At 39.5% G+C, this 13053-nt stretch overlaps 1 protein-coding gene across 2 annotated transcripts in view; it reads left to right on the top strand.

Annotated features, from left to right (window-relative positions):
• The window catches only part of SIMC1 (SUMO interacting motifs containing 1), a 91580-nt gene that overhangs the window by 21850 nt on the left and 56677 nt on the right, over positions 1-13053 (top strand). The window contains exon 1 of one of the 2 annotated variants that reach the window (XM_033180108.1): positions 3752-4038. The exons of the other annotated variant lie outside the window; for it this stretch is intronic. Coding sequence (XP_033035999.1) covers positions 3967-4038 — 72 coding nt within the window. The 5' untranslated portion in view covers positions 3752-3966. Of the gene's footprint in view, positions 1-3751; positions 4039-13053 lie in introns of those variants that run through there. 2 annotated transcript variants of the gene reach the window in all.

Below are 13053 nucleotides of genomic sequence, written 5' to 3'. Positions count from 1 at the left end.
CCTGTTCAACAGAGCAATACTCTATCTCAAAACTAATTATGATAATCATAAATTGTAAATAGAGGTAGGAAATTCTTATGTAAGAACCTGCCCCTATCTATTTCTACTCTAGATTGCTACAGTTTTTGTGTATTGCTCCAGAAATTTTCCCTGTGTGTGCACAAATACATATGTGTATAATTATTTCCCAATGGGGTCATACTAATTTTTTTTTTTTTTTTTTGAGACGGAGTCTCACTCTGTCACCCAGGCTGGAGTGCAGTGGCTGGATCTCAGCTCACTGCAAGCTCCGCCTCCCAGGTTTACGCCATTCTCCTGCCTCAGCCTCCTGAGTAGCTGGAACTACAGGCGCCCGCCACCTCACCCGGCTAGTTTTTTGTATTTTTTTAGTAGAGACGTGGTTTCACCGTGTTAGCCAGGATGGTCTCGATCTCCTGACCTTGTGATCCGCCCGTCTTGGCCTCCCAAAATGCTAGGATTACAGGCTTGAGCCACCGCGCCCGTCCTCATACTAATTTTTTAAAACTACTTAATATATTATAGGCATTAAAATCAAAAAGAAAATCTATATATATTAATATATATAATTAGTATATATATTTTAAAATTAAAATATATATGATAGACATTTTAAAAATTCGTACCTCATTCAGACCATTATTCATTTTGCTCACAATGGTATTCCCAGTGCACAACATGGTGCCTGGTACATTGTAATATTCATTCAATAATCATTTTATCAGCTGCATGTTATTCTAATGTTTAAAAATGTTATTCTCATGTTAAAAAGTAATGTTAAATTACTCAGGAATGGAAAACCAAACATCGTATGTTCTCACTCATAAGTGGGAGCTAGACTATGAGGATGCAAAGGCACAAGAATGACTTTGGTGACTCAGGGGGAAGGGGTGAGAAAGGGGCGAGGGATGAAATACTATAAATTGGGTTCAGTGTATACTGCTTGGGTGGTAGGTACACCAAAACCTCACAAATCATCACTAAAGAACTTTATTATATAACCAAATACCACCTATTCCCCAAAAACCTATGAAACCAAAAGAAATTTTAATAAAAAATTTTAAAAACCTAAATTAGCCAGTCTCTTATTGATTTTAATTTTTTTGTTGTTAAACTATGATATGATGAATCCTCTTGCATAGTCATTAAGATATGATTTTTTTCTCTGCATTTTATGGTTAAAAAAGGAAAAAAATGTTTGTAGGACAAGTTCCTTGCAGTTGAATTTTGAGGATAAAGAGTAATATGTCTTTTTTATTTTAATATATACCACTATTGTGGACATTATGTCATTCCTTGTGAGATCCTAGTGTCTGAATCTCAGAATACTAGGAGTGTACAGAACTCCCACCTTCAGAGATACAATCTACTTCTGCGTAAAGAAGCAGAAATGGCAGATGCTCACTTTCCCAGGCTCCATTGCACCTAGTGCTAAGACGTGGGACCTAGGTTCTACCAGAAGCTGGTGACGGGAAGAAGCAGGGCCCAGGTGAATTCCAATTTAGTGAAGATGGCAGCAGCAGTGGCAATTACATGCAGCAGTAGTAAAGTTCTTTGTTTTTTTCTTTTCTTTTTTTTTCAGATGGAATCTTGCTGTGTCACTCAGACTGGAGTGCAGTAGTACAACCTCAGCTCACTGCAACCTCCACCACTTGGGTTCAAGTGATTCTCCTGCCTCAGCTTCCTGAGTAGCTGGAATTACAGGTGCACGCCACCACGCCTGGCTAATTTTTGTATTTTTAGTAGAGACGGGGTTTCATCATATCAGCCAGGCTGGTCTCAAGTGATCTGCCCACCTCAGCTTCCTAAAGTGCTGGGATTACAGGCACAAGCTGCCATGCCTGACTGCTTTTTCTATTTCAAATGAAGTTATGAATAATCTTATCTGTTACTTTTTAATATCCCATTGGAATTTTGTTTGTAATTATTAAGCTTATAGATCAATTTGGGTAGAACAAATGCTTTTTAAAATTTAGATTTTTGTTATAAAAGGTGTATGATGGCTGGGTGGCTCACGCTTATAATCCCAGCCAGCACTTTGGAAGGCCAAGGTGAGTGGATCACTTGAGGCTGGGAGTTTGAGACCAGCCTAGCCAACATGGCGAAACCCCGTCTCTACTAAACATACAAAAATTAGCCAGGTGTAGTGGCATGCACCTGTAATCCTAGCTACTCTGGAGGCTGAGGCAGGAGAATCACTTGAACCTGGGAGGCGGAAGTTGCAGTGGGCCGAGATCATGCCACTGCACTCCAGCCTGGGTGACAGAGCAAAAAATAAAAGGAAAAAAAAAAAGTTTTATGAATAAGTAATTTAAGTAGACCTATATTCAATAAAGAAATAGAATCAGCAATTATTAGTAACCTTCCAAAACAGAAAGTACCAGACCCAGATTGGTTGGCAAGTGAATTCCAACAAATATTTAAGGAATAAATGATGTAAATTCTCAACAATCTTTCAGGGAATAGAAGCAGAGGGACTGCTCCCTAACTAACTCTGTGAGACCAACATTACACTAATACCCAAACAAGACAAATTATAAGAGAAAACTACAGACCAGTATCTTTTATGAACACAGATGCAAAAATCCTCAATAAAATATTAGCAAATCAAATCCAACAATGTTCAAAAAGAATTATACATCATGACCAAGTAGGATTTCTCCCAGGTCTGCAAGGTCAATTCATCATTTGAAAATCAATTAAATCCGTTAATGCAGTTCACCACATCAGTAGGCTAAAGAAGAGAAATCACATGATCACTTCAGTAGATGCCAAAAAAGGATTTAACACCCATTCATGATTTAAAAACAAAACAAAACAAAAACACCTTCCAGCAAACTAGGAATATAGTTCAACTTCAGAAAGAACATCTACAAAAACCTGCCACTAACATCATACCTAACGGTGAAAAACTTGAAGCATTCCTACTAAGATCAGGGATAAGGCAAGGATGTCTCCTCACTACCCCTTTTCAGCATTGTACTGGAAGTCCTAGCTAAGGCGACACAAAAAGAGAACAGAAGAAAAGAAAGATACAGGGCCCGGCATGGTAGATCGCGCCTGTAATCTGAGCACTTTGGGAGGCCAAGGCAGGCAGATTACTTGAGGCCAGGAATTTGAGACCATCCTGGCCAACGTGGTGAAATCTTGTCTCTACCAAAAATATACAAATCAGCCAGGCATGGTGGTGAGCACCTGTAGTCCTAGCTACTTGGGAGGCTGAGGCAGAAGAATCACTTGAACCCGGGAAGCAGAGGTTGCAATGAGCAGAGATTGCACCACTGCGCCCCAGCCTGCGTGACAGAGTGAGACTCTGTCTCAAAAAAAACAAAAGATATGTGGATTGGGAAGAAAGAAAATTGTCTTTGTTCACTGAAGACATGATTTATCTATGTAGAAAATCTCAAAGAATCTAGAAAAAACCTCTTGGAACTAACAAGCAATTATAGTGAGTTTGCAGAGCACAAGGTTAACATACAAAAAAGTCAGTTCCTTCCTATATACCAACAATGAAAAAGTGGAATTTGAAACGAAAAATACATTACCATTTACATTAGCACTCTCAAAAATTGAACAAATAGACATAAATATAACAAAATATCTACAAGATCTTAATAAGGAAAACTACAAAACTGTGATGACAGGTATCAAAGAAGAACTACATAAATGGAGAAACATTTCATGTTTGTGAATAGGGAAACTCAGTGTCATCAAGATGTCAATTCTTCCTGATTTAATTGGTAGATTCAATGCAATCCCAATCAAAATCCCAGCAATTTGTTCTGTGAACATCAACAAACTGATTGTAAAGTTTGTATGGAGGGACAAAATATTCAGAACAGCTGTCTTAGTTCATTTTGCATTGCTGTAAGGGAATACCTGAGGCTGAGTCATTTATAAAGAAAAGAGATTTGTTTGGCTCATAATTCTGCAGGCTGAACAAGAAGCATGGCACCAGCATCTGCTTCTGGTGAGGACCTCAGGAAGCTTCCAACCATGGCAGAGGCGAATGGGGAGCAGGTGTGTCTCATGGTGAGAGAAGGAGGAAGAGAAAAAGAACAATCGTATTTTGCAGGAACTATGAGTGAGAACTGGCTCAATCCCTTGAGGATGGCACCATGACATTTATGAGGGATCCGTCCCCATAATTCCACCAGGTCCTACCTCCAACATTGGGGATCAAATTTTAACCTGACACTTGGAGGGGCCATTTATCCAAACTGTATTATTCTTTCCCTGGCCTCCCAAATGTCATATCTTTCTCACATTGCAAAATATAATCATCTTTTCCCAATAGTTTCCAAAGTCTTAACTCATTCCACTATCAATTAAAAAATGCAAAATCTCATCTGAGACTGAAGGCTAATTTCTTCCAGCTGTGAGCCTGTAAGATGAAAAGCAAGTTTATTGAATTCTAAGATACAATGGTTATACAGGCATAGGGTAAGCATTCCCATTCCAGAAGGAAAAAAATGGCCAAAAGAAAGGAATAATAGGCCTCATGCAAGTCCAGAATTCAGCAGGTCAGACATTAAATCTTAAAGCTCCAAAATAATCTCCCTTAACTCCATGTCCTGCATCCTGGGCACACTGGTGCAAGGGGTGGGCTCCTAAGGCCTTGGGCAGCCTCACCCCTTGGTTTTACTGGGGCACAGCCTATATGTCTACTCTCACAGGTGGGAGTTGTGCCTTTGGCTTTTCCAGGCTGAAAGTACAACCTGCTGGTGGCTCTACCACTCTGGGCTCTGGAGGGCAGCAGCCTTGTTCTTTTTTTTTCTTTTTTTTTTTTTTTTTTGAGACGGAGTCTCGCACTGTCACCCAGGCTGGAGTGCTGTGGCCGGATCTCAGCTCACTGCAAGCTCCGCCTCCCGGGTTCACGCCATTCTCCTGCCTCAGCCTCCCGAGTAGCTGGGACTACAGGCGCCGCCACCTCGCCCGGCTAGTTTTTTGTAGTTTTTAGTAGAGACGGGGTTTCACCGTGTTAGTCAGGATGGTCTCGATCTCCTGACCTCGTGATCCGCCCGTCTCGGCCTCCCAAAGTGCTAGGATTACAGGCTTGAGCCACCGCGCCCGGCGCCTTGTTCTACTAAGGAGTACCCCAGTGGGGGCTGCAACCCTACATCTCCCCTTGGCACTCCCCTAGTAGAGTCTCTCTGCAGGGGCTCTGCCCCTGTGGCAGGCTTCTGCCTGGGCATGCAGACTTTCTGATACATCTTCTGAAATCTAGGTGGAAACTGCCAGAATGCACTCTCGCATTCTGTGTGTCTACAGACTTAACACCACATAGAAGCTGCCAGGGCCTGTGATTGGCAGCCTGAGCCATGCCTGGGGCCTTTTGAGCCCTGACTGGGACCTGAAAGCTTTCTGTCCTTCTAGGTCTCTAGGCCTTTTCCCCATTGTCTTGCTAATTTCTTTTGCAAGTGGTTGCTCTTCAGCCCCTTTAAATTTCTCTCCTAAAAATGCTTGTTCCTTCCCTACCACAGGACTGGGTTGTAAATTTTTCAAACTTTTACACTCTGCTTTCCTTTTAAGTTGAAACCTTAGATCAGCCCTTTGCTCCCACATTTGATTGTGGACTGTGAGATTTAGAACAAAGCAATGATACTTGCTTTTACCGCTCCTATTCAGATGGTGCTGGAAGTCTCAACGGGTGCTATTAGTTAAGAAAAGGAAATAGGCCAGGCATGGTGGCTCATGCCTATAATCCCAGCACTTTGGGAGGCCAAGGAGGGAAGATTGCTTGGGCCCAGGAGTTCAAGACCAGCCTGAGCAACATAGGGAGATACCATTTCTACAAAAAAAGTAAAACAGGAAAGGGGAATAAAAGGCATACAGATTGGAAAAAAGAAATGAAACTGTCCCTATTTCCAAATGACATGATTGTCTATGCAGAAGATCTCAAGGAATATACCCACCCCCAACAACAACAACAACACAGCCCTCCTAGGACTTAATTGAGTGAGTTTAACAAAGTCACTGGATACAAATTCAACACAAGCCTTGACCAGGAATTTTTCCTTCAGGAGTATAGCCTGAAGGACTCTCCACTTAAAAACAAACAAACAGGATTCTGACCGAAACTAATTTTTCCTGCTAGCCAAGCTGGCAAGAATTAACAAAAGTCTCCAAAGAGTAAGATTAACCAAAAACTGTGAGCAGAAACTAGAGTGGTAGGCAGCAAATCCTATTATCAATACCGTAAGTGGGTGATAAGCCTTGGGTCAGTAGTTTGCTGGTATAGGTGAATCTGACACTTCCAATTTATTAAGTCCAAAGCCCCAGAAGAAAAGTGTTCTGGTTTCTGAGCTTTCTTTGTTTTACTCTAAAATGTAAATAATGTTCACTTCACAATGTCTGAAAATAGGGTTAATTAGGAGGCCTGATGGAGTTGTTTCCTAGTTTCACTCTGCAGATGCCAAATAACGGGACGCCTTAGTAATCTGTGTTTCTCCTCTCTCTGGCAATCCAACTGTTAAATTAGAAAGATAATTTGTTATCTGTGAAAGTTTAATTGGAGCAATATGTGATGGAAATGCAAATTGCTTAATTAGGAGTTAGGGAGAGTATGAGAGAACAATGAAATGAAAAATTAGCAAATATTATTAAATTAAATTTGTTTATTAATCATGTGTTGGATCCAGGTACCTTATAGCTACCAAGGATACAGGATACAAAAAGAGGTTATTCTCAAATGGGGGAGAAGATAATTAAATATCCTGCAAAATGCCTCATGATATGTGCTAAAGTAACATTAGTATGTACAGTGTGCTATGAAACTATCAAAGAGGGGAGCAACTGACTCTCTCCAAAGTTTGAAGAGCAATGCAGTTGGATTCTATTTCTAATCTGTGAAACTCCCTCACCACACCTGTTAAAGTACTCTCTGAGGGCCCAGTGAAAAATCAGGCAGATACCAGAGAGGAATCTATTCATAGAAGATAGCTGCATAGGGTGATGTCTGTGACTTTGCGGCTTCTTTAACTGATTGTATTCCCCAATCATTTGCAATTTGGGTGGCAGAAGGCTGAGATTTTATGGACTTGAAATGTTAAGGGACAGAGATCAAGGCTGGCAGAGCAAGAAATTACAGAGGAATCCCTGCAAACAAGAAAAATCATAAGAAGGGTGAACCACAAAATTTTAGTATAAAGACTGCTCAGGTGCTTGGCTGACAACCAAATTATGTAGGCACAACAGAGGACCCCTCTGCCTCAAGAGGCCAGGTTAAAACAACAGCAGCTGGAAACCATAAGAACAAAGATATCAGTACCTATATTGTGCAAGGGAGACAAAGTTTGCGGTTCAAATCTAGGCAGGTTAAGTATTAATATCTACTAGAACAACAACAAAAATCCCACAGCAATTCTTAGAAGAACACAGTTAAACCCAGTGTCTAGGCATGCAAAGAAACAGAAGTGTGAATCGTACTCAAGGAAGGGGAAAGGGCAGTCAATAGAAACTGACTCTGAGTGAGCCTAGTTGTTGGATTTAACAGAAACTTCAAAGCACTTATTGTAAATGTGTTCAATGAGTTAAAATATGACATCAGTGAGTGGGTAGAAAATCTCAACCAAGAAATGGAAACTGTAAAAATGGAAATTTGAGAGTTGAAAAATACAGTAACTAAAAATTTTTAAAAATCTAAATAGCTTCAACAGTAGATTAGAAAACAAAGCAGATTGGCAAAAGAAGCCATGAAGTTCAAGCTAGATCAATAGAAATCACCCAGTTTCAAGAAACAGGGGAGAAAAAGCCGGAATAAAGTTGAAAAGAGATATGTAGGGCAATGTCAAACAATCCATTATAGGTATAATTAGAGTCTTAGAAGGAGCGGCAGCAGTGGATTATAGAAAATGTTTTAAATAATGACTGGAATTTTCTCACATTTTATGAGAAAAAATTAACTTACCCAAGAAGTATAGCAGACTGAAAGCAAGATAATCACAAAGAAAACCACTTACTGACTATCCAGAGAAAAATGGTATGTTGTACGTAGGGAACAACAGTGCAATTAACACCTCACTTCTTATCAGAAACTGTGAAGGTCAAAAGACATTGGACCAACATATTCAAATAATGGAAAAAAGAAAGCTTTCAGCCAAGAATTCTGCATTTGGAGAAATTATCCTTCAAATATAAGGGGAAAATAAAGACATTTTTGGATAAACAGAGATGAGAGAATTTTTCACTAGTAGACCTGCCCTATAAGACATTTTGACTGAAGGGAAATGACACCTAAATGGATATTTGGATCTACACAAAGGAATGAAGAGCACATGAAATTGTAAACGTGTGTAAAACAAAAATAATGATTTTTTGTTATGTCTTAATATCTTTTTACAATGTATACAGATAATACACAGGATAACCTCCCAGTCTCAACCTCCCAGGTTCAAGCAATCCTCTTGACTTAGCCCCTCAAGTAGCTGGGACTACAGGCATGCACCACCATGCCCAGCTAATTTTTTTTGTAGCAATGGGGTTTCACCATGTCGCCAAGGCTAATCTCCAGCTCCTGAGCTCAAGCAATCTGCCCGCCTTGGCCTCCCAAAGTGCTAAGACTACAAGCCTGAGCCGCCATGCTGTGCCAAGTAATTCAGTACATTTTCTAAAATTTTCTAAAGTACACTGGAATAAATTGAATTTATACACTGTAGTCCCAAGAGCAACCATTAAAAATATATTGAAAAGAGATATACATAGAAAACCAATAGAGGAATTAAAATGGAATGCCAAAAAATATGTGACTAACATAAAGGGAGGTAGGAAAAGAGGGACAGAGAAACAAGTAATGAATAGAAGAAATAGGAAAGAGATGGTATGATTGTAGATTTAAAACTGAACATGTAAATAATTAAGTGTAAATAGACCAAAATTCTAAACAAAAGGCAGAGATTGTCAGACTGGACCAAAAAAAAAGCAAGAACCGAGTATGTGCTAACTGTGTGAGATGTACTGTCTATATGAGAGACATTCTACATATAAAGATGCAAATACACTGAGAGTAAAAGGATAGAAAGAAATATACCATGCAAATAGTATGCACTAGAAATTTGTAGTAACTCTGTTCTTACCAGAAAAAAAGACATCAATACAAGGAAGATTTTTGGAGACTATGAGGAATCTTTCATAATGATAAAAGAATTAATACATTAGGAAGTTACGAGAATTACATGTGTATATGCACCTAATAAATATAGTTTCAAAATACATGAAGCAAACAACTGAACTAAGAGGGAAAACAGTCAAAGTTAGAACTGTAGTTGGACACTTTTCACTCTGTAATTGATAATACAACTGGATCTCCCCCCACCAAAGTAAAGAAATCAGAGATCTGAAAAACACTATTAACTATCATGACCTGATTGATATTTATAGAACTGTAACTAACAAATACAGAATACACTTTTTCTCCCTAAGTACACAAGGAAGATTCACCAGGGTAGGCCGTGTGTTAGGACATAAGTCTCAGTGTATTTCAAAAGATTAAAATCTTACAGAGTATGTTTCCTGACCATAATGGAAGTAAATTTGAACCAGATGATAATAAAATGAGTACATATTAAAAATTGTGTCCTTCAGAAAAATTCACATACTTTTTGAAATTGTGGGATGAAGCCAAAGTAGTCATTACAGTGAAATTTTTAGTTGTAAATGTTAATGTTAGAAAAGAAAAAAGTCTAAACCTAAGCTTCCATTTAAGAAGCTAGAGAAAGAATAAATTAAATCTAAAGTAGGAAGAAAGAAGTAATAAAGATAACAGAAATAGATGAAATAGGAAACAGATTAAAAAGATCAATAAAGTTGAGAAATGTCTAGCTAGATTTATCAGGGATTTTTAAAATGTTACCAATATTAGGAATAAAAATAGGAATTGGGAATAAATCTATACAGAGTGTAGAATTATAAAGTTGATAAGGGAATATTATGAACAATTTTATGCCAATAAATTTGATAATTTAAATGAAATGGACAAATTGCTGGAAAAACATAAGTCATAAAACTAACACAAGAAGGCAGATAAAATATTGATAGCCCTATGTCTACTAAAGAAATTGAATTTGTAATTTTAATTTGTACCTTTCCTGAAAAGCAAATTTCAGGTGCAAAGAGCTTCACTGGTGAATTTCACCAAACATTTAAGAAAGACATAGTGCCATTCAAACCCAACTTAAATAGAAGGGGTAGGACTGTTTCTCAAGTTATTTTATGGATTCAGTTTTACTCTGATAACAAAAACAGAAAAAGAAATTACAAAAAAGAAAATTACAAATAAAAATCCCACATAAACATGCAAATTTATTTTTCTTAGAGACAAGGTCTTATTCTATTGCCCAGGCCGGAGTACAGCCTTGACCTTCTAGGTTTAAGCAGTCCTCCCTTCTAAGCCTCCCAAGTAGCTGGGATCACAGGCATGCACCACCCCACCCAGCTAGTTTATTTTATTTTAGTGTTTGTAGAGATGAGGTCTTGCTTTGTTGCCCAGGCTGGTCTTGAACTCCTGAGCTCAAGAGATCCTCCCACCTAGGCCTCCCAAAGTGCTAGGATTACAGGCATGCGCCTCTGTGCCCAGGATAAATATGCAAAAATTCTTAACAATATCAATTCACTGAAGCCCATCAATGTAGGAAAAGAACAATACATCATAACCAAGAGAAGATTTCCCAGGATTGCAAGGTTAATTTAACACTAGAAAATCAATCAATATAAATTCTGATATTAGTAGAACAAAAAATCATCATCATCTTAACAGATGCCGAAGAAGCATTTGACAAAATTTAATAGCTATTCCAAATTTGAACTCTGAGTAAACTAGGAAAAGAAGGGAACTTCCTTAAAGGCATCTGTGAAAACCCCACAGCTAGAATTATACTTAATGATGGAAGTCTGAAATTCTTTCTTCTAAGTTCAAAAACAAGCAGGGGAGGCAGAACAAGATGGCCGAATAGAACCTTCCAACAGTTTCCCCCCAGCAAGAACACCAACCTGAACAACTATCCATACAAGAAAGCACTTTCATAAGAACTAAAACACAGGTGAGCAATCACAGTACCTGGTTTTAACATATTAAGGAAAGAGGCACTGAAGAGGTTAGGAAAGATAGTCTTGAATTGCCTATACCACCCCTCCTCCGTCCTCCAGCAGTGCAGTATGATGTGGAGAGAGAATCTGTGTGCTTGGGAAAGGGAAAGTGAAGTGATTGTGGGACTTTGCATTGGAACTCACTGCAGCTCTGTCACAGCAGAAAACAACACATGGCAGAATTTGGTGGGTGCCCACAGCAGAAGCATTTAGAATAGACATAGCCAGAGGCAAATCGTCCATCCTAGCAGTCGGAACTTGAGTTCCAGCTAGCCCCACCACCATGGGCTAAGGTGCTCTGGGTGTGCTAAATAAATTTGAAGGGCAGTCTAGGCCACAAGGACTGCAATTCCTGCATGAGACCTGGTGCTGTGTTAGGCTCAGAACCAGGGGATTTGGGGTCCACACAATACAGTGAGACACCAGCTGGGGCAGCCAAGGGAAAGCTGATGTCACCTCTTCCCCAACTTCAGGCAGCACAGCTCACAGTACCAGGAGGAGAGGGAAGAGTAAAGAGGGGCCAGGCATGGTGGCTCATGCCTGTAATCCCAGCACTTTGGGAGGCCAAGGTGGGCGGATCACCTGAGGTCAGGAGATCGAGACCAGCCTGGCCAACATGGCGAAACCCTGTCTCTACTAAAAATTTAAAAATCAGCCAGTCATGGTGGCAGGCACCTGTAATCCAAGCTACTCAGGAGGCTGAGGCCTGAGAATCGTTTGAACCCTGGAGGCGGAGGTTGCAGTGAGCCAAGATCGCACCACTGTGCTCCAGCCTGGGTGACAGAGCAAGGCTCTGTCGAAAAAAAAAAAAAAAGGTGTATGAGTAGATAATTTAAGTAGACCTATATCCAGTAAAGAAATTGAATCAATAATTATTAATAACCTTCCAGAACTGGACAGCATTCTGTTAAGTGAAATAAGTTAGGCACAGAAAGACAAATTTTGCATGTCCTCACTGTTTGTGGGAGGTAAAAATTAGACTCATGGCAATAGTGAGTAGAATGATGGTTACCAGAGGCTAGGAAGGGGAGTAGGGGGTTGGGAGAGAATGGATGGTTATTGGGTACAAAAATATTGTTAGATACAATGAGTAAGATCTAGTATTTGATAGCACAACAAGGTGACTACAGTAAGCAATATTTTATTACACATTTCAGAATGACTGAGGGAGTACAATTGGAATGTTCTTGACAAAGAGATGAATTCTTGAGGTGATGGATACCCATTTACCCTGATGTGATTATTACACATTATATAATGTCTCAAAATATTTGTCTCAAAATATCTCAGGTACCCCATAAATATATATAATATACAATTATTATATATATTATATATATATATGTATCTACTATGTACTTATAAAAAGAAAAAGAAAAAGCAAGGGCCAGGCACAGTGACTCACACTGGTCATCCCACCACTTTGGGAGACCAAGGCAAGAGGATTCCTTGAGCCCAGGAGTTCAAGACCAGTCTGTAGTGACATCACATCTCTATGAAAAAAAAAAAAAAGCTGGGCTTGGAGATACGCACCTGCAGTCCCTGCTACACAGGAGGCTGAGGTCATAGGATCATGCTACTGCACTCCAGCCTGTGTGACATAGCAAGACCCCATCTCAAAAAACAAAAAGCAAGAATGTCTCTTCTTGGCACTTCTATTCAGAATTATACTGAATGCCTTAGCAATTGTAATAAGGCAAAAAAAAAAAATACAGATTGGAAAGGAAGTAAGACTTATTTGCAGACAACACATATATAGCAATTCCTAGGTTTGCTATATAGAAATCCTAGGTTCCAAGATGGCCGAATAGGAACAACTCCAGTCTACAGCCCCCAGCGTAAGCAATGCAAAAGACAGGTGATTTCTGCATTTCCAACTGAGGTACTGGGTTCATCTCACTGGGGCTTGTCGGACAGTGGGTGCAGGACAGTAGGTGCAGCCCACCGAGCGAG

Source organism: Trachypithecus francoisi, unplaced genomic scaffold (assembly GCF_009764315.1).
Source record: "Trachypithecus francoisi isolate TF-2019V2 unplaced genomic scaffold, Tfra_2.0 Lachesis_group2, whole genome shotgun sequence".
NCBI classification, from domain to species: domain Eukaryota; kingdom Metazoa; phylum Chordata; class Mammalia; order Primates; family Cercopithecidae; genus Trachypithecus; species Trachypithecus francoisi.
Note: the sequence above shows the minus strand (reverse complement) of the source record. Positions and strands in the feature narration are given on the sequence as shown.